The 21,552-nt window shown below is 44.1% G+C and overlaps 1 protein-coding gene across 1 annotated transcript in view; it reads left to right on the forward strand.

Moving 5' to 3' along the window:
- LOC139920081 (protein FAM13A-like) overlaps nt 1-21,552 on the forward strand; it is a 24,046-nt gene continuing 2,494 nt past the window's right edge. Inside the window, exons 1-17 of the mRNA XM_078288620.1 lie at nt 1-161; nt 722-923; nt 1,157-1,366; nt 2,186-2,366; nt 4,977-5,172; nt 5,976-6,097; nt 11,200-11,412; nt 11,896-12,016; nt 12,605-12,696; nt 14,004-14,061; nt 16,643-16,751; nt 17,816-18,071; nt 18,480-18,621; nt 19,142-19,223; nt 19,514-19,749; nt 20,467-20,550; nt 20,718-20,822. Coding sequence (XP_078144746.1) covers nt 132-161; nt 722-923; nt 1,157-1,366; nt 2,186-2,366; nt 4,977-5,172; nt 5,976-6,097; nt 11,200-11,412; nt 11,896-12,016; nt 12,605-12,696; nt 14,004-14,061; nt 16,643-16,751; nt 17,816-18,071; nt 18,480-18,621; nt 19,142-19,223; nt 19,514-19,749; nt 20,467-20,550; nt 20,718-20,822 — 2,439 coding nt within the window. The 5' untranslated portion in view covers nt 1-131. The remainder of the gene's footprint in view (nt 162-721; nt 924-1,156; nt 1,367-2,185; nt 2,367-4,976; nt 5,173-5,975; nt 6,098-11,199; nt 11,413-11,895; nt 12,017-12,604; nt 12,697-14,003; nt 14,062-16,642; nt 16,752-17,815; nt 18,072-18,479; nt 18,622-19,141; nt 19,224-19,513; nt 19,750-20,466; nt 20,551-20,717; nt 20,823-21,552) is intronic.

Genomic DNA, 21,552 nt, shown 5'->3' on the forward strand with positions numbered 1-21,552 from the left:
ATGGCAATAATTGGCTTTCATGTTTCAGACTTTCCGATAGCTTCAGAGAGGGAGAGCGTCTTATTGAAGAGTAAAAAGGACGTTTAAAGTTGAAAAATGGAGAGCTCTCCGCTCCGCTGAGCTGGAAAAAAATGGGAGCAAGCGCCTCAATATCGTTGTGTGTAAGTTTAGCTACTTGTAGCATTTAAGTTCATGATGTTGCTCCGCTGTTTTTCAGATCACAGGTCCATCGACCACACTTTGTTTAGGGCATTTTAACTGTTAATGTTAGTGATGAGGAGCAGAGCATCACTCACCCAGGATTTTCATCCTTGAACGCCTCACGAAAAGACAGATAACGTTACGTGGTAACATATTACAACGTAGCGACGTGTATTGTCTTAGGCCTATAGATAACGTAAGCCAAAATTTGTTGACTTCATTAATGTACATTTGTTCCTGAGTAAGTCGTTTTCTTGTGTAAATGCTCTCATAACGTCCTGTGTAATTGTTAAGCAGCTATTTACGACCTCCTCAACGTCATAGCATGGATCATTGGTGGTCAAGGGCCAAGTTGACAAGAAAGAAAGAAAGAAAGAAGGGTCGACAGGGATGACAGGCCCCCACTACTTTTCTAAAACAATCTGTTGTCATTTAGGGAACTGATAATTGATAGTAGGCTAATGGAAGATTCTGATGTCTGTATGTTGAGCCAGCCACAAAATGTCTTCTTTCCATGCAGAGCGACTCGTCTTCTGTGAGAATCCGGAGGCTCAACGCTAAGGTCAGCCCAGATCCCACTGCTCCAGGCCTGGTTCCAGAGTCTGACACAGAGGCCAGGTCTGTGTTTGGTGTTGCCCTGGAGAAGCTGAGGGAAGATGGGCAGCTGGTCTGTGGAGTGCCCCTTGTGTTGAGACACATGGTGGAATTCCTAGATAGGAATGGTAATAGAGGTGTCAAAGTCAAACCACACTCTGCTCACCTTCTATTCTTAGGCACATCCTTGCTACAGTTCCCTCTTTCACTCTTGTGCTATTCTTTCATTTTCATCCTCTATCTCTGTCTTTCATTCTCTCTTTCTGTCCTCCCTTTCTCTCGCTCTCTCAGCGTGCACAAAATACAATCATTTATCAAGTCTGTACAGACTTAATTACATCTGCTTGTCTTCTAACCGCAGGAGTGCACCAGAGGGGTCTGTTCCGTCTGTCCGGCTCAGTGGTCCGGACCAGGCAGCTGAGGCTGCGGTGGGACAGTGGAGAGAGGGTGGACCTGCAGCATGAGGGAGACGTCCCCACTGTGGCCTCACTCCTCAAGCTCTTCCTCCGGGAGCTGCCGACCCCCCTAGTTCCCGAGCCCCAGCGCAAAGAGCTGGTCCTGAGCTTCACAGGTACAAAGGGATTATAGTTGGTCACACCTAGACCATGCAGCTAGTTTTCATGCTACAGTTTAGACCTTAACTAGGAGAAAATCAAGTTTCAAGGGGGGTAGGTGTGATCATAGTCTGATTAAAGTCTGATTAAAGTTTATGGTAAAATAGACTGTAGGCTAAAAGTGAGTTAGCACTTTATTTTTCGTGGGGAAAAAAAACTTTGTCCAGACAAAGAGGAAGTAGAGGTGGAAATGAACAAGGAGAAATCCAAAGTTTCCTGTATGTTCCTGATGAGTGTGAATGAACCCCAGTCACCTTCTGTGCAGGGGAAGTTCTCCTCTAAGTGCCAAAACACTCAACAATAGTGGTTTGAGAGAAGAGGGATATATTATAGCCAACCACCTGCCTGCCATTATTCCTGACTCGACAAAGTCCCCCCATCCTCTGAATTATTACACAAGAGAGTAAATTTAGAAATGGGGAAAAAGGGTCACGTAGCAAGCCACAGGATTCTGTCACCTCTTGTCACAAGTGCTATCTTACACCACATGGCCAAGGTCAAGCCCAGGTCACTTTTTCCTTAGGATGTGATTGTGATGTGTTACTGCAGATATATTGTTGTCTGACACTTTGCATTGCATATTTGATGATGTCGGCATAAATACATCCTTTAAGTGTGTCTATGACGGTGGTCAGGTGGTCTCATATTAGGCTGTTCTTATATTTATAAATTTAATGCTATGTTTAAATCCTACAAGTGCTGTTATCAGTATGTTGACATTCCAACTTTTAGAAACATGAGGCCAGTTACATTTTGAATATTTTGTTTCTTTATAGGATATGCAGATGAGACAGAGATGAACCAGTCTCTGAGAGAGGATCTTTGCCACCTCCCCGATGACAACCTCAGTATCTTGTCTTACCTCATCCACTTCCTGTCCAGAGTGGCCACTCACAGCCAATCAAATCACATGCCAGTGGAAAACCTGGCAACCATCTTTGGGCCCTGTATATTCCAGTAAGTTACTGTTGTTTATCCTACAGCCAAGCCTTCTCTCACACCAGTGTTGGGACACTTTAGCTCCGCTCTTGAGCAGACAGCATAGATGTAAGATGACTTTGCATTATATCTGTCTTTAAGAGACTAGTTTTGAAGAGAGACCTTGCTGCAGAGAGATTTCTCCTGTAGCATAAACAGGAAGAATCTAGCCTACAGTCGAACAAATGAGGCTGCAGATCTAACGTCTCTTCACTACTTCTGGAAATGGATGGTGAAAGCTTGGTTCTGAGTGAGACGATGCCTTTTTACATTGAAAAGAAATCTGTCTTCAGATTTTTTCAGAGCCAGATGTGGAAAAACCATAATTTGTGTGAGTGTGTTCGGCTCCATTTTTCCACGGCTGCACCGCTGAGAGGGGGTGGAGTGGGTTTTGTGTCCTCTAGGAAATGGGTGTGGAGTGAGGTTGATAATGCAGAACATGGCAAGAGACAGGCAGGCAAAAAGACAGACAGGCAGACATAACAGAACATATCGGGATTTTGCCGCCTGCTTCTCCCTCCTGTTTACAGAACTCAGCCGTCATTGTAAACAAACACAACCCCTAGGGAGAAAGACACACACACACACACACACACACACACACACAAATTACACTTGTGTTCTTTGTGCTGCTGTGGAAAAGACTTATTTAGCACCAGTCAACACCCTGCCATCTTCTCTCCCCTCTCCCCCTCTCCCCCTCTCGCAGTCCCATCTATCTCACGCATGTTTTCTCCGGGAGTTAATGACATGCCAGTGGAATCTGTTGTTAGTCACGCTAGTTCTGCATTTTAGGGGAAAATGGCAGATGATTAAAGCGAGGGAGGGAACATTGGTTGGGGTTGTGTGGAGTTGGCAGCAGAGGAATGGAAAAGTTTGGGGGTTGATTTGGGCGGGTGGGACATGTGGTAGCTACACTGAGATAGAGGATGTCCTGCGCTGTCCTGTCTGTTTCTGGTTCCACACACATTGCTATGAAAGAAAAACAATAGAGAGGAAGAGAGGAATGGTATGATGGTATGAATGAACTGAGGGAGATAGGGATATGGAGAAAGAATGAGAGAGAGAGAGAAAGGTGGAGAGAGACAGAGAGATACACACTGCAAAAAATGTCCATCTGAACAAGTTGTTTAACCTAGTACTGAGTCCTAAAATCATATTTTTCTTAAAACAATAATAAAACAAAAATAATTTCACTTGTTTCCATTACGGTTGAACTTGTTTCAAGAATTTTCTGCGTCGATATCTTGAAATAAGGCAGATCACTCCACCAGTATCAAGATAATGTCACTTGATTGAAGTCAGTTCTTGAAATAAGTTGATTTGCAATGGAAACAAGTGAAATTATCTAAACACATTGGCAGAATTTTTCACTTCTTTGAAGAAAAATAGGATTTTTAAGACTCAATACAAGGTTAAATGACTTGATAAGACATTTTTGCAGTGCAGATAGATACTGCGAGAATGTGGTAGAGAACGAGCTTCAAAGGCTGACAGCGGTCACATGGTCATTTCCCAGTCATAGACCCCCTCCCTCCCATTACATACTTTAACAGCCACTCATCATGCGTCTGCGGTTAACACCACCCCCTCGTCCCCGTACTTAGCACATGCCCTTGCCATTCAGCGCGTGGGACGTCTTTGACTAAGCGCCCCCGTAACTATTTGTCACCCAAGCCTCTTTCTAAGGAGTCTGATGCCCCCTCACGTGTCTGTTATGTAATCCCTGTGACAGGCTGACCCTGTCCTGTCGTTCTGATTGACCTGCCTGCCGTCAAACTCCTATTAATACCAAAATGTTTTGCATTCTGTTCCCTGGGTAAACTACTGTAAACCTTTACCATGCCCTGCACTGTATACACCTCACCTGATCAGATAACACCTAAAAAAAAACCCTGAACAGATGGCGACAACAACAACAACAAAACATATTGAAAACAAACAACACGTGAATATGTGGCGCTTCCCTCACATTGGCCTTTACCTTCACATTGGGAAGATTGGACCAGAAGTTAGACATACCTCATATTTTTGTGCCAAGTGGATGGAAAGAACTTGGGGGCAGTCAGAAGTATTATGTTTTGTTTTGGCACTAGATAGGACATTATTAACCTAGAACATGCCTTAGTATAGTTCAAGATGATGTCAAATCCTCTGCTAAAGTCAACAGAAAATTGTGAGGATGATGGGAGAAGCTGGGATCTGATCGTTTCGCAATGGATTAGTCTGTATTGTCAATACTTCATAAGCCGTGGCCATTCTCAGGTGCCAGTCTGAGGTTTTCCAGTGTTTGCTGCCCAGCTTCCTAGTTTTCTCTTTGACAAATTGATTTTTCTGAGCATTCAGTTTTGATTCACCGAATGCAGCCTGATTTGTTTATCTCCATATACTGCCATATATGCTAGATTCCACTAGATGGAACCCTTTCGCAGCATCACTGTTAAACAAACTGTTTCAGAGAGGACCTGTTTGTATCACAGCTGTATTTGTCTGTCAATTCTATATGCTATTGCACTTTATTTAACATTTGTTTAATGTTAATAACATGCAACACTGTGTTGTTGTGCCTCCTGTCTCTCCACTCGGCAGTGTTCCAGCAGGACCCAGGATGCTGGAGGAGCAGAATGTGTGTAATGCCCTGTTGCTCCACCTCCTCAGGCATCAGTCCGTCCTCTTCATTCGTCCCCATAAGGTTCTTCTCCCCCTGCCACCCCAGGACACAGTGCCCTCCACCCCCTCCTCATCACCCCCTCCTCCGACTCTCTCTGCTCTTTCAGACTTTGAGGTGAACCATATGTTTTTTTTGTTTGATGTATGTTTTTTTGATGAAACTTCTGTCTGTTTGCTACTATAGGATTCGCTTGTTAAGCCCAGTGACCACTGATAGACACACCAAATTGCTAGAAAACAACATTAACATAGTGTAGTCACTCTGTTCAGTTTGGCTGAGTATCAATGAAAAACTATGCTATAGAAATTTAGGCTACATATTATGATAATCATATGAGTATAATGTAACAAGTACAAAGTTTCCCAGCAGTAGATGTGTGTTAATTACCCCTATAGGGAAGTTACCTCAAATAGCACTGAACAAACAATAGGGTTATGTTGGGTCAACTAGTTACACTGACATTTGATAGGACAGGTAATTGTCAATAGCAGAAGTACTGTTTAGTCTGTCATTGTAAGATTTTTCAATTTTGTGATTGCAAGATTGTTTGCAAAATTAATAATTCCCCACAAATATTGCCAGGGCATGCAATTTTAACAGTTGGCTATACTTTTAATTCCCAAACGTTTTACAAAATTACACACCAATTTTATTGTGATAAGCAGTGTAACCAAAGCACTTATCAATAGACAACATAACTTTGTCTACTGCCCCACAATTTTTTTTGCCAATCCTTAAACTAAACACAGATAGCCCCAACAATTGCCTTGCAGTTTTCAAGCAGTTTCACTCACAAAGGTTAGATAAAATGCCACAAAACTCTTGAGGGACTCTGCAGTGATGGTGTGTGTGTGTATGTGTGTGTGTGTGTGTGTGTGTGTGTGTGTGTGTGTGTGCATCCTTGTTGTCCTCACTAGGTCCCACCCAGCAGCTGCCACTCAGAGCGCAGTAGTGTGGAGAGGTTGGAGGTAGAGAGCGCTGCCTCTGTCTCAGCCACCAGTGCTTTTAACCAAACATGGATGAACTCTCACCTCAACAGGTACAGTCCTCAGCTCAGATTCAGTAACTTTATTATAGTCATCCTCAAAGAGAGGACGACTTGTGACGTTGTGCCTTTTACTGAGTCATAACGGTTAGATGTATATGACGTCTTGTCCTGGGGGGCTGGAGGGTAATTAGAACACAGCTCCTGACTTTCTCCCCCATATTACAATCTATATATCATTTCCTCTGTTGCCAGTTTGACTGGCATATATCAGTCATAAGAAATGGCGCAGGGTGTCCTCATCCTTTCCTGCCCCTCTTATGAGAGAGCGGTCATGCAGGAAGGTGAGACGTCGTTCACTTGGGAATTAAGGCCAGCCCCTGGAGGCTTCAACCCTCTGGAAGCATACTCACAAAGGTGTCACACTGCGTTCCTTCTTTTATCATTCTCAGACAGGCAGTCCCTGTGTCCCACTTCTTCTCTGGAACCCACAGCTTTTGATTACTGTTATGAACACGCCATTAGAGACGCTTTCAGGGGGAAGGAAAAGGTAATCAAAGGACATCACTGCCGTTTATGACATGGGTCCTCTGTCGAGGTTGCCGCTATAAATGTCAACTCTTCAAGCTGTTGTTTGGCATCTTTTTCCGTTGTTAAGATATTTGGTAAAAAAAATTGCATTGATGTGTCACTGGCTTTATCTGAAGTTTATCTGAAGTTTAGCCTTAAACATCTCAAAAAATCCATTTGATGAAAAAGCTCATGAATACTAACAGAACAGGGTTTCACTGTCTAGCTGAAAAAAAAATGCTCAGATGTTGGATAATGTTTGCCATTATCCAACATCTGAGGAAGAAGTGTTGAGAGATTCTTCCTCTTATTCAGATTCTGGATTGCAGCACAGTGTTATTGTCCTTCAAACAAGTTAGAAGCTAATGGTTCAAACAGGTTCAGTGAATTTACTTAAAGGAAGGAGCAGCAGAGCGAGCAGCGGAACGACTTTCTTTCTGCTATCTGCATTTCTCACTTTAAAGGCAGATAGCAACACGTTTGGCTACTGAGCAACAACTCTCTTGAGAACCCGTGACACCGACTGTCTGTAGTCAACAGTACAAAGTGCTGTTGTTTCTATGGCTGACTCTCCCTCCGATGTAATGTCGATTAAAAATAGCCTCACACTGTCGCTGCTGGAGCAGGAAAGTGGAACAATGGCAAATTGGTCCCCCAGACACAATCTGCATATTAACGGCCATCTGCTTGTGAGGAACTTTTCCCACTCAAAACTTGGAGGCTCTCGCCCGCCAGCTAGTGCAAAAAAATTGCTATTTTTAAATTGCGAATGTGGGTTGCCAAGAGCTTGGGATGCAGACATTGAAGTTCATTTATATATTCGCTATTTTTGTCCCTCTAGACAGCATGTGACTCTGCATTCACGTGCACTTGCTGATTAATACTGTAGCTGTCACTGGCGTGTGTGTGTGTGGTTGAGTGCATCTTTGTGTGTGTCTTTGTGTGGGGGTTCTGTTTGAAGTTTTACAGAGAAAGAGGGAGATGAAACCACTTTCCCTTTATCTTCATTTTTCTGTTTGTCTTTGTTGCTGACAGCATTTTAGCCTAAAGGGCCTAGAATAAAATTGAGGTTGACTATTTACTCATATATGCCAGCACAGCCATAAGGTATCTTATTGGTAAACTAAAGGCAAGCACATAAAGATACCTAACTGGTTCATACCCCTTCCCCACGCCATTTTAATCTGGACCAACTTTCTCTTCAACTCTTTTCACTCCATTTTAAGCAGACATGCTTTGTTGTGGTTTTGTTTACTGTGTAATGAAAAAGATCCCCTGTCATCAGTAGCATTTAGATTAATGAAGATGTCACTAGAAAACCAATGAGGTGTTCCCAGTAAAAACCTTAGGTGGTACAAGAGCATGTGGACTAAGGGCGAAATTAGATATTAAGGGCATGGGAATATCCAGAGTCAGCTGCATGGGAGCCAGATCTCAGACTGGCCAGATAGTAATCTGACCACAGGCACGTGTTACGTTGGGGAGAAGTCAGCACTAGATGTAGTCTATGGGTCAAACAGGTGGCATGGAATTTGTGATGTGTTTGTTTGTATCGGCCTGGTTTGATTAGTGTGTGAGGGGTCTTTCCCAGCTGGCAAAGGAAATGGTTGGTGGGCATCCAGGTCTCTGCATAACACACACCCGACATGCACAACACTCAGTCTACCCGCCCGTCTGCCGTTTGTCTGTCTCTGTCCATCAGTCTCTCTCCCCCCTGTCTGCCTGTCTGTCTGTCTGTCTGTCATCAATCTGTGTCTGTCTGTCAGTGCACCTGCCACCTATTTGTTTCTGCCTCTGTCCATCATTATGCCTTTTTACTTTCCTTTTCTTGTTTTTTCAAAACTTCATACTCCCAAAAGGGAAATTTTGTTTGCAGACATTGTTAACAATAAAAACACATTGCAACTAAATAAAAACATTAAAACACATACCATGAAATCACAATAAAAACACATAACCACTCATCCACAGCATACACCACATGGACCAACATCAGTCAATATCTCGATACAATACAATAAAAAGTTGTTCATCAGTGCAAAATATGAAGTTCTTATGCAGGCATAAAATGCTACATCATGTGCAGCTATCTGTATTTCTAGGCCTAATCTAATTGCCTGACATCTTACAAGAGGTACTCTGCTTTTCCTCCTTCCTTATCAGGAGGCATTAGCATAAGCCCTGGTTCCTAACTTAACTAAATGATGGGATCCAAAAATATGTTGTTAGCCTATATTTATTGACTCCCCACATGACAACAGCAGCAACATGTTTTAATGAGCCATGGGACCCAGGACAAGAAACCACATTTCTCTTTCTGCTCCTTTGCTGAAAATGTTTGAGAACCCCCTGACTTAGACTTATTGCAATGTATGTGGTATAAAAACAAGGGACCCACTTCTGGTTCTGGTTATCTGTTATGTTTTTTCCATTTCAACCATGTCTGGCATTTGCATGCTGTTCTGTCTGGTTATGTCTGGACCTCTAGGCTTCCTGCTAACATCGAAGTCCATCTTGTTTCTAGTCTAATTATGCCTCCAGATGAAGGGTGTGATTCCAAAACATGATGTATCTGTTTTCTATCTGTTACCTGATATTCAATGCGTTAATATTTAAAAAGTTAATAGTTAATATTTCAAAAATGCAGATCCTATCTTAAAAACAGTATGCTCAGTCTTCAGTCGGCTAATCGTGTCAATGATATTTCATAATGAGTGTCACTTTCATACCAGTAATCAATTTTGGCAGTTTGGTGAATATCCTATTTAATTTTTAGAGTGAACTCCTCATGTATTCCTACAATCATGTGTTTGTAGATCAAGTCTGAGTATGTAGGTCAAATCATTGTTAGTTTAATTGTGAATGAGTCATATGATGGAGTTTGTTGGTTGGTGTAGGATGATCCTCCCCATGTGGCTAAGGGTTTTTCTAATTAATATTGAACCTCTCAGCAAGGAGTCTGCATCTGCATGCATGTGTGTGTGTGTGCGCGCGCGCGCATGCATGTGTTTATGCATCCGTGTGTGTGTGTGTTTTCTTGTCTCAGCTTCTCTGACCTACTTCCACCTGCATTGCAGAGCCAGAACCACCATTGGCTGACCCTGAACTGCTGTATGTGCTCAGGGATGAGTTTTGCGTGTGTGTGCATGTCGAGATGTGTGTTTGTGCATGTGTGTGCATTGTGCATGTGTAGATGCGTGTGTGTGTGTGTGTGCATGCAGGCGTGTGTGTGTGTGTGTGCGTGTGTAATTGAGAGTGGCAGGGGGTGGGTGTGCTCTCTGCCTCGGGGTGTCACTCACGTTGACCATCAAGTATCACCCGCTGTGCTCCCTCTTCTTTATGCCTTCGCCTCTCTCCGTCCTTCCAAAGCAGCAAGCTGCTCGCCATCACATGTGATCCGAATGCTAGACTACTGTGAGTTCAGGAGTTTTAGCAAAGGATGTTTTCCTGTCTACTCTGCTTCAGCATCCACGACAGCAACCATGGAACTACGATCCTCCACAAGTGAGTGAGCTAATGCAGGGGGGTCTTAAACTTTTTGAGCCTAAGACCCAAATGAGAATTTCGTTGCTTCGGACCAGGTGTCAATAAAGCATAATGCTACTCTTAGCATGTTGGGATCCACCAGCAAATAGATCCATGATTTAGGAACCAGTGGCTAATATTTTATAAATCGTATATTTTGATGATTGTGTGTGACTGATAAGTTTGAAATGTAACATAGGCGTTTACAGTGATGTATTATTATACTACATTATACTTTTCTGGTTGCTCACCCAAGATTTTGTTTTGGTTATTTTTTGCCACTTTTGACCGGACCAACTTGAGATGAAGCATCTCTGAGGAAAGTCAACTTGAAGCAGAAAAGTAATTCATGCTCACAGCTCTGCATGGCTAATTCGGTGACTATTAGCCTAAACAGCTATTGTTAGTGTCTTGTTGCTGCTGCTGTGCTGACCCATCCAGTGAAGGTTACAGCTCTGGAGTCATACACCGCTTTAAGCGAATGCATGACCGATGGGTTGTTTTTGGTCTCTGTCGTGGCACATCAGTTGTGTTTGTTTTTGCTGGGAGCGGGTCATTAGGGCTACATGAGATGAAGCAGCGCTGATTCATGACCGGCTGGATGTTTGTTTTCTGAACAACCTGCTGCAGAAGACAGAACACAGTCCGTCTGGTTGTTTGTTTTTCTCAGTGACTGATTATTGGACAGTATCAAAAATTCATGTTTTTGTGAAATGCGGGGTGATACACTTAAACTGGTCACTGAAAGACTCCCATACAAGGCGTCGTTCTAGATACTGTGTGCATTGTATCCCTGCAAGCAAAACATGGACCTTTCTCATTTGATTCTAATCTTTGATAGAAGTATATTTTCCAAATCATTCCTTTAATTTTCTTTTGATGTGGTCGTAATTTATTCTCTATTTTTCACAAGTCAGTCTAATCTCAGTATCCCTTGGAATACAGAAGCTCCATGTTTTCATCTCTCCCTTTCACTGTCTCTATCTTTTTTCTCTCTCTCTCTCTCTCTCTCTCTCTCATGTTCTCTTTTTTTTTGTCTCTCTCTCCATGTCTCTCTATAGTCCTGACACGCTGGGTTGTGAGAGCAGCTCTGACGTCAGCACCAGCACCCAGCAGCTGATTCTAGACCAGCTGGAGGAGGGAGGTGAAAGTACAGAGACAGGCCGCGTGCTCCCTTGCCCCGCTGACCGAGGACCAGCCCGACATCAGCGCCAGGACGGACCATCTCAAAACATCCAGGGGGAGCTACCGGAGACGGAGCATACCACAGGAGGGTGAGCGTCTCTTCTCTTTTTTTCTCGTTCTCTCCTTCACACGCAGATGCTGCCAGGCCGTATATTCGCCTCAAACGATTGGGTAAGGTCATGTCTTCAACATCTCTCTTCTCTCTCTGTTTCTCTGTCTCCCCCTCTCTCCCACTTTCTCTCTCAGAGGGAAACTACATGACAGACACACAGTATTGCTCATGCCACCTTTCCCTACCAATATGGTGCTTTACCATACACACAGCTCATTGGCCGTGGCTGTCGTTTGATTATAATCACCTGTTAATTTATTACAATCACCTGTTATTTTCCTAACAAGATGGCCATGTGGTGATGTAAGAGAATACTATGAATATACATACTTTTGTGAAACAGTTGCCCTCTAGCATACTCCCATCTGCAAAAGTTGAATGTACATTGAATTTCAATCATAATTTATTTGGAATTTTTTGATTCCTTAGCAGTCTAAGGAGTGTTTGTGTTTGTGTGCAGGACTTGGCCACACTACAAGATGCTACCGCTCACCTCCGTGTCAAAGGAGGAGGAGGAACAAGTAGAGGAGGTAGAGGATAGGAGGGTGTCTCCCACATCCATCGAAGATGACCGCTCAATGGTGTGCATTGCAGATTTTTTTTTCTAACTTATACTCCCTTTCCTTTCTCTCTGTCTGTCTCTCTCTTGTGTTTATATTTTCTTTTTTTTCTTTCTTTCTTTCTTTCTGCCTTTCTTTCTTTCTTTCACTTTCTCTCTCTCTAGCTAGCTGGCTGTCTCTCTCTCTCTCTCTCTCTCTCTCTCTCTCTCTCTCTCTCTCTCTCTCTCTCTCTCCCTCTCTCCCTCCCTCTCTCTCTGTATTCCTCCTTTCTCCAGTCCATCAAACTGATGTGTCTCCAGCTGAGCCGAGGTGTGAGCAGTCGCTGTGTCGTTAGCTGTGAATATTATTCAGTGATAAATGTTCCCACAGTCTTTCACATTTATTTCGAGATACATAGAAACACTGCTAGTTTTAATGAATAATATGCAGACAGCAGGGAGTTGTTTTCCTGTATGTCTTATGCAATACATACAGGATATTATTCATTCTGTGAGAGTGTGTACTGGTACGTGCATTAGCTAAGACAACGTGGTGGTATGCTTTAATGTTTACAATGGCGAATCTTCAGTCGTCAGGGTTATATTGTATGGACTGATCTTTGTTTTTCAGGGTTCCACAGATCCAGAACAGGTCTCATGTATTTCTGACAGCTGCACAGTGGAAGAGTCACAGAGCCAAACCCAAACCCAGCACACAGAGAGGTGAGAGGAAATAAACGAAACTAGACTAAAGGAAAGCTTTTGGTCGAAGACTAAAGAAGACATTTTGTTGTTATTGTCTTTCTCTCCTGTGTTTTTTTTTCCTGTTACTTTTACAGGGTTCCCACGGGCCTTGAAGATCCTTGAAAGTTTGTGGATTTGAGAAAAATAAAATAGGCCCTTGAAAGTGCTTGAAAATGAATGAATGGCCTTGAAAGTACTTGATTTTTTAAATAAAAAAACAAAAACAAAAAACATTTGCACCAAAATCATCAGTATGCCTCAACTCCCTGTACCTCTCTCCATCCCAACATGAACACCTGAGATAAATCCTTATGATGGATATTTGCGATGATGTAGCCGCAGTGTTCACTTTAAAAGTGAATAATTCGACTATGAATTCTTGACTTAAAAAGGATACAAAATGAGGCCTCTATGATGTCTAATTTTGACCAATGTTATGTCTTACCCCAAAACATGGCAATTTTGAGTCCTTGAATTTCACCAAACAAGACCTTGAAAGCCATTGGAAAGTCCTTGAACTTACCATTTATGTATTTGTCAGATGCCATTTAAATTACATAATTTCAGAGTTTCCTGATATTAGCTATTCGAAATCTGCCTGACATTAAAATACAATCTCAAATCTCAGCACCAGTGAGAAATGGGGACCTCCCTGTAATGCCTGTGGTGTTTTGGAGCATTTGGAGAACATCAGAGTCCTTTGGCTGCTACAGTTGTTTTTCCTCTCTCCCAACCCACTGCTGCTTGGTTCTGCTCAGTTCAGCTCATCTCTCAGCACTGCAGTCAGTCAGAGAAGTAGGTTAGCGGAGCAGTGTGTTGCCTACAGTCATGGTGTTGATATGATTCCAGTCCAAATAACATTGACTGGCCACGGGGGCTCACGTGGAGCGTGCTAGCTAGCTGGAGCGGGTCGACCTAGCATGGTGGCACACCGCCTCTGTGTTTGTACCACTTCCACAGAGCCACAGGACAGGACATTGCATTTATGCCCCATTGATTTCAGACATGAATAACCTTAATGGCAGTGTTGGATGACTGTCTGGCAGCAAAACTACATAGAGCAGCACAGTACTGCCTTTGACCAGGTTTTATACAGTATTGATTATAGATACAGACACACCACAATGTGTATTAGAGGCACATGGACAGTGATATTAACAGGGGGAAAAACAATGTTGTTGTTACCAGGATTTACAGCCTTTATCTACCAATACTGCAGTTTTTTTTTTAGTATTTGCCTATTTGTGTATTTCTCTTTATTAAATTGACAGAATTTTGTTTTTCAGGCTGCTGTGCTGTATGCAGAATGAGAACGGAGACAAAACTACAGTGTCTGAGTGGAAGGTAACCAGACTTGTCTGACGCCTCAGTAGCCTTTGGCTGCCATCTCCAAATCATTTCCATTAACCCCCATTTAAATCTGGTCAGTGCGGATCATGTTGTGCTAGCCTAGTCTGAAAGTTAATAGCCTTGGGCTTGCAGGCTAGTAAAATGTAATGCACTAATGCACCCAATTAGAATCACTATAAAACCAACACTGAGAAAGCCAAGGTACAGCTTAGGTCTATGCACTTGAAGGTAAGTCTATACACCTAAAGTTCAGAGCAAAAAACTTAAAGTTTAAAACTGGTATTAATGCATTTATGTTGCTATTATGAAACAGATGCTCATTAATTAAGACACCAGGACTGACATATACACATGGATTATCACGCTGGTTAACTCTGAAAAAAGTTATCTGTATTCTATTTAGCAGTAGCTGGCAAAAAGAAACTCAGATTGCCATTTTTAGCTATGAGTATGATACAAGCTGGATGATGATAATTATGAGGGTAATTGCTTCCCAATCTGGGGGCAATGATTTAATTTTAGATATGGATCAACTTTGGAAATGACTGGATGGCACACTATTGAAAATTGTATTGGTGAAGGAATTAGATGAAAAAATAAATGGATCTGGTGAGAGAGGAAGATAAAGACATTTCTTTATTTCTCTTTCTGTACGTATGGATGTCACCTACACATTTGCGTGCGTGCGTGCCCGTGTCGGTGCGTGTTAGTAAGTGGGTATGGGGAGTGAGACTTCACCAGTGTGTGTCCTGTCTGTTCCTTTAGGGGAGAAGAGGAGGAGGAGGAGGAAGAGGTAGAGATTCTCCTGACAGACACAAAGATTACAGAGGCAGGAGCAACGGCTTTGACGTAAGTCCCTGTTCTTTTAGATACACTAATTAACACCTTTTTTTAGGATGAGGGTATCTATGACAACAGTAGCACTGATACCTACAATGTGTGTGTGTGTGTGTGTGTGTATGTGCACACCTGTGTGTTTGCTCGGTGTGAGCTTGCCTGTGGGTGTTTTGTTTCAGTAATAAAAGCCTCTCCCCCCCCTTCCCCTCCTTCCACCCCCTCTGTGTGACGCACAAAGCAGTCTTTTTTTATGAATGAACGGGCGAGGAGGGCGAGCAAGGAGGAGCCCAAGCCTCAGATGCTGCTGCTGATGATGATGATGATGAAGATGATGGCAAGAATGATGTCAAAATACTTGAATGAACCCAAGATGGGCCAAAAGCAAACTCCTCCTTTTTTCCCAACCTCCGCACTCAGCCCCAAATCCTATTTACGCAGCTAAACTACCAATCATTTATTTTTTCGCTTTGCATAACAGCATTAATATTCACTGCATATACACCCACTTATACATACACACACATACACACACACACACACACACAAGAAACGTGTACAGAGGGAAAACAGCTTCATGACTCCCCGCGGCTGCACCAAATAGACTCCTCAGCGCGGTCTGACAACGTTGCCGTGGAAACGCCTCGTCATATAGCTCCCTCCTCCCACGCACACACCCACACACCCACACACCGACATGAGCGGTATTCCCGCCGTCTCCCTTCTTCCGCGCGTGATGAATAATCCATGTGGAGGCAGTTCGGCGGCTGAAGTGCCGGGAATGCCGCTGAGAGGGAAAACCATGTGGATTTAAGGATTCTCTTTGGGGGGCGAGCTACGCACACAGACACACACACACGGATCAGGGGCTCTAAGAATGGGTACAACGGCTGACAGCGATAACGCTCGTGGAATCACAGGGTGCTGCACATCAGGGGTCCCACGCCGGATGCTGACACGCTAGGAATCTGACTCGCTAGGAATCTGACTCGCTAGGAATCTGACTCACTGACTGACAAAAGGAGTCGGGACTCTTCTTGACTGGCTGGTTGACAGGGAAGAGTTGAGCCGAGCCAAGTCCATTTTTGCCGTACTGATATACGGCTCGCTCCACCTCATGTAACCCCCTTCCCCTTTGCTCGCAAAGCCGTTTTGTAACTGCTTTTGTAACAGATTGGGAGCCCTGCAAGATAAAAGATTTGCCTGTCTTCTCTGTGAACTGGGTTCCTCTCCGAGTGCTTCACCACCCTCCCAGCCTCTCCATCCCCTCTGTTCCAGCAAAGGCAACGGCAGCCTGGTTACAGAGCCGCATTCTGCCTTTTGACTCTTACCTTCCCGAAGAGGACCAGGCAACCACAACTCACCTCATCCTACAACTCTCCGCCAAACCTAAGGACCGTCAGGCTCCAGCCCCTGAATATTCTTTCACAGGAGATTCAGATGCTTTTACAGCTGTTGGGACCGTCACCGGACCGGTCGAGACTCCTGAAAAGCTCGTGATACGCTGAAGAGTCCACAGCCTTCTCCCCAAACCGCGACACCGCTTTCTGACTTCTCCCGTCCCATTCCGATCTGCATCCCTGAAGCCATGTTCTGCTTCTGTTTCCAGAGCCCCTCCCTCAAGCTACAAGCCCTGGAGGCTGAACTGGGACCCCCACCCCCACCCCCACCCCCACCACCACCACCACCACCGCCGCCAGTAGACCCCCAGGCCCAACAACACCCGCCTGCCCATCAACAGCTCCTTTCTGCTGGGGAGCTTAGCCTGCATCTGCCCCACACCCCGCTCCTCCACTCTCCACCATCACCACCAGCTTATGGTCAGCAGGCGGTCAACTCACCGCAGCCTGGTAAGGAAATGACAGTGAAGTGGTGACCCATGGTGTCTTTCTGAACTGCTAATGTTTAACTTTTGCCTCTACACTGTTGGGCAGGTAATGATGTCGAACCAGAAAGTTGCAATCTTTATTCACCTGATCCATTGCCAATAATGAAATGATTCTACTTGTATCATAACTTCATTTTGGGGATGCTTTTATCCAAAGCATGTCACAGTACTGACTATTTTCAGCATGGGTGGTCCCAGTGGTAATCAAACCCATGGCAGTTGAAGTGACATGCTTTACTCACAGAGCTGTGCTTTATTCATAATATCTAATTCGTCATTCGCTCTTCCTTCATAATGTTTCCCTAGATGCTGTAATCCATTTGGTACATTCCGTTGTTGAATAACACTCGCCGGCTCTCAATTAATCTTGACCGCGCTATGAGCTTCATCATTTCCCAGACCAGGGTGTGTCTTTTCTTGGCAAGTTGAGTAACAATGCTCTCAGCTACTGTAGCGTCACTGTACAGAGCTCTGCACTCAGTTACTGCCTGTGACATGGTAAATCAGAACATGCTCTTTTTTTGACAACTAGATACTAACATACCTTTTAACTATATATTAGTCCTGCTTCCCCTCTTTCCCAGCTGAAGAATATTGCTAGAAACCCATATTATTCTACCACAGAGATTATTGGTAGAAAGTGAAGCCATTCAAATGCATTGTTTACTGTATCTGTCACTGACAGAAAAAAAATCAGTTCCTCCCAGCAAAGATTTTTAGTAAGAGTGGCTTGAATTATGTTACTCAGTTTCAAAGAGTTCTTTTTCATTCTCCTTCTCTTCACCCATCCCTCTTTTTCTCCCTCCCTTACTCCTTGTTTTGTTCCTGCCTCTCCCCCTCTCCCCCCCTCTTTTCCTCTCTCTCTCCCACTCTCCCTCTGTCCCATCTTTCCTCTGCCTCTGACTAAATATAATAAATCCTACCTTTTTGAGTATGAGAGACTCGAACAAGAAAAAGTATTATTTCGACTATTATTCATTTCAGAGTAAATTGTGTCGTCTCCCCTCCCCCGCTTCCTTCCATTAGAGTCCAGTCCTGTCCAGCAGACCAGTCCCACTCTTTCCGAGGAAGGTTTTGGAGATGAGACCCCGCCCAGCCCGCCAGGCTCCACACCGGGCCTCACCTTCACCCCAGGACCCGACACCAGCCCCCTCCTGCATCATATTGCGACGAGCGACTGCCCCGTTCCGTCGCCCCGCTGCCCCAGCCTCAGCCACAGCCTGCGCTACCACTTAGACCCAGATGCCGCCCCCTCCCCGCCATGCTCACAGCACATCAGGATGTAAGGCAACAGAAGGGGGGTAGTCTGTGTGTGTGTGTGTGTGTGTGTGTGTGTGTGTGTGTGGTTCCCCAAACATGCAGTACTCCAAAGTTTCTTCACAAAATTTATTCATGAATAGTGGCCTACAGATGTAGCCATGGTGATAGTCTCAAATTTGATGTGTCTGCTGCGCTGCTGGTGACTCAAAAGAGATGTTTGGAAAATATTACAGTGCTAATGCAGGACAGATGGAGGGTGGGGGATTTCTACAATGACCACCATGTTAGATGATCAGAGGCTAATAGTTACAAGCATGTTACGCATATGTGTCCTTATCATTTCATGGATCCATATAAACCATGTCAAGAGCGCAAGTGGATAGACATGAACTTTTTTCTCTTCCCCCCCCCCCACACACACACACACCAGGGCTCGCTGCAGTGTGAATTCAGAGCCAGAGGAGGGAGCCAGAGAGTCTGTATCAATCTCCATGCTCAACAGACACATCCACACCCTGAGGAAGAGGATCAGGCGCTTTGAGGAGCGTTTTGAGCAGGAGAGGCACTACAAGGTGAGGGAGCAACTCACACCAATGTCTGGTTGGTCTGCAGTGGCTGCATTTACACTGGTGTGACAAAATATGTTTGATTTTTAACCTAATATGGTGTGTGTGTGCATGTTTGTCTGGGTGTGAGAGTCAGTAATGTTCTAAAGTTAAGTTTTAAACTGATGCTGGTGATGCTAGCCAGAGACATTATCCCAGAGCAAAACACTCCATCTCCTGGGCCTTTAGGGACATTACACTTTGTTATTACACAGTGCATCCACAGTCCATTGGTAGTTAGGCCAATTACAGCACAGAGAAGTATTGGTTTGGTTCATACTGATGTTACGTGCAGTTGCATTTCCCATTTAATTTTGTATAGCATCCCATTTGTCCAATTATCTTGAATGTGTTCAGTTGTCTTGTGCACCTGTGTTAACAGTGTTCCTATTGTATTAATGACAGATACGGTAGAAAGTATTAGAATGAACAGTTTCACAGACCTGTTCTGTCACTGATGTGAGCTGTTTGTTGTTGTCGTTGATAGCCGGCCCACAATGATAAGACAGCCCATCCTGAGATGGCCAGACTGATGAAGGAGCTCAGCAAGAGCCGCAAGCAGCTTAAAGGTCAGACACACACACACACACACACAAACAGACGCACACACACACACACGCAGATATTGAATTCATGATTGCAACAGTAGCAACATTTCATAATTCATTGTCAAATAAACTTACATCAACAGCTTTGTTTTATGCTCAGTGAGAACAATTTTGCAATTTTAAACATGAAAAAAGCATTTTGCGTATTACTAGAGAACCAATTTGAGATTCACCTGGTGCTTGGATTAATCTCACACCATATTAAAATCACATGAAAAATCAATTATTATTCTTTGAACTTCCTCTTCCAGAGCTGAAGCTGAGGCAGTCTGCAGAGCGGGGGCTGAGAGAGCACAGAGGCTGCAACCCCACAGCCGAACCCTGCAGGACCAGCAGAGACCAGCAGGGGGCCCCACTGACCGGGACGGAGCTGCAGCAGCTTAACAACAGCAGCAATGCTAAGCCCAACCTGGAGGAAACTGTCCACACTCTAACCAGCAGACTGCGGGACAGACGGCGAGAGCTGGGCCTGCCTGACAACATCAAGGTGGATATTGTTGAAGTGCCTCCCTAAGTCCTGCATTCATCCTCCATTAGTGCTCTTTACACTACTACAGTAACCATTATAGTCCGCCTACTCTCCATCCAGCATGCATTAGTACTACAGGATTTGAGACTTCTGTGATGGCAATATCTGTAATATAAACCATGGCATGTTGGCAACAGGGCAACCTGGTAGTTAGAGAGACTTTTCCCTGACCCATTGGCTCATTGTCTTCAACAGCCTCCTGCTACATTAGGGATGTATACAAAGAAAACCAATTCCTACTTTCACTGTATGTAATATGTCTATCATGTGTACAATATGCCTATCATGTGAGAAGAGCATAGTACCGTTAAAGGCAAGTAGCAAACAAAGCTGAGTGGCGGGTGACTTCTCAAGAGGTTAGAGAAGTGGGCTTGTGATCGGTAGGTTGCCAGTTTGATTTCCTGGACTGGCACAGAGAATCTGCAGACAGCGAATAAGCAACACTCTCAGTGGGCAACCGTAGAGGGTTGTGGTTGTACTGGGCAACTTCCAGTAAATGTGTGATTGTGAAGCAGGGTGTTGCTGGAAAACATGCTCAGTCAACTTTCCTTGGATAAATGAAGTAGAGCAGATCCTGGTAAGCACAGAAATACAGAGCAGTTGACAGTGTCATAAAGTATGAATTTGAAGGCCAGACTTTCCTGTTAATGACGTCCAGCATGCTTATGTGTCCAGGAGATGTCCCAGACCCAGATGGCTATGGAGAAGACCAGCCTGCAGAAGTGTTTGCTCTACTTTGAGAGTCTGCATGGACGACCGGTAAGACCAGCCTGCATGATTTATCTGCCTGTTTGTGATTTCTTACTTTGGCTCCACTTGAGTGGTTTTGTTTTGTCCTCCTTTTTTATCTCTTTAGTCTCTAGTCTGTTGAATCAGCATGCTCATAGCATTAATAAAGCGTTTTCTGTGTGTGTGTGTGTCTTCAGTGTACCAGACAGGAACGAACTCTGATGAAGCCTCTCTACGATCGTTACCGTCTGCTCAAACAGCTACTGCTTGCCTCTGCTGCCGCCACAGTCATCACCACCATCGTGAGTAAACACACAGGGCAGCAGCACTCTAATGCTGTCTGTGAGTCTGTTTTTCAGGTTATTGTCCATACCTGCTAGTTGTTACCCAGAAATGTCTTGTCTGGAGTCAGTGTAATAGAGAAGTGAGGCTGCGACTGAAAGGTCCCAAGGCTGACAAAAAGCAAGCAGAGGAATGATAAATACTCTCCAAGCAAGGAACTTCATCTTTATGTGCTCCAAAGGAACTGTTTAGTGGACAGCAGTACAATGTTAGTTACCACCAGCCAGCTGTGCTGTGAACCGCTGAGCCAACTGCGTTTCACACAAGGGGGCAAAACTGTCCCTGGCTTTTGAAGCCAGTGTGGAAATCTATTGCCCTCTATTGGCTGGATGTAGAACTACCTGAAAACTCCACCCACCCCAATGGGACAAGGGCCTATCTTCTGTGTAGAAATATTAAGTCAATAAATTGTTTTCTACAAAAAGTTATAGTTGCAATAGTTAACTTTATTTTTCTTCTAATGTCTCCCCTCATGGTGTTTTCTGTAAACAACTGTGCCATTAGGAAGATGCATGAATGTCAGTGCATGTAACACAGTGTGTCTGCGTGAAGATGTTCTTGGTTAGCAACGTCAGACACTTTATGACCTTATAAGACAACATGGGCTGGCTTTTCCAGCAGTTGTGGGCTTCAACCTGCTCCACCGTTTACTCTAAAAATACAACATGTCAACATCCAGACATCACACTT

This window comes from Centroberyx gerrardi, chromosome 15 (genome assembly GCF_048128805.1).
Source record: "Centroberyx gerrardi isolate f3 chromosome 15, fCenGer3.hap1.cur.20231027, whole genome shotgun sequence".
NCBI classification, from domain to species: Eukaryota; Metazoa; Chordata; class Actinopteri; order Beryciformes; family Berycidae; genus Centroberyx; species Centroberyx gerrardi.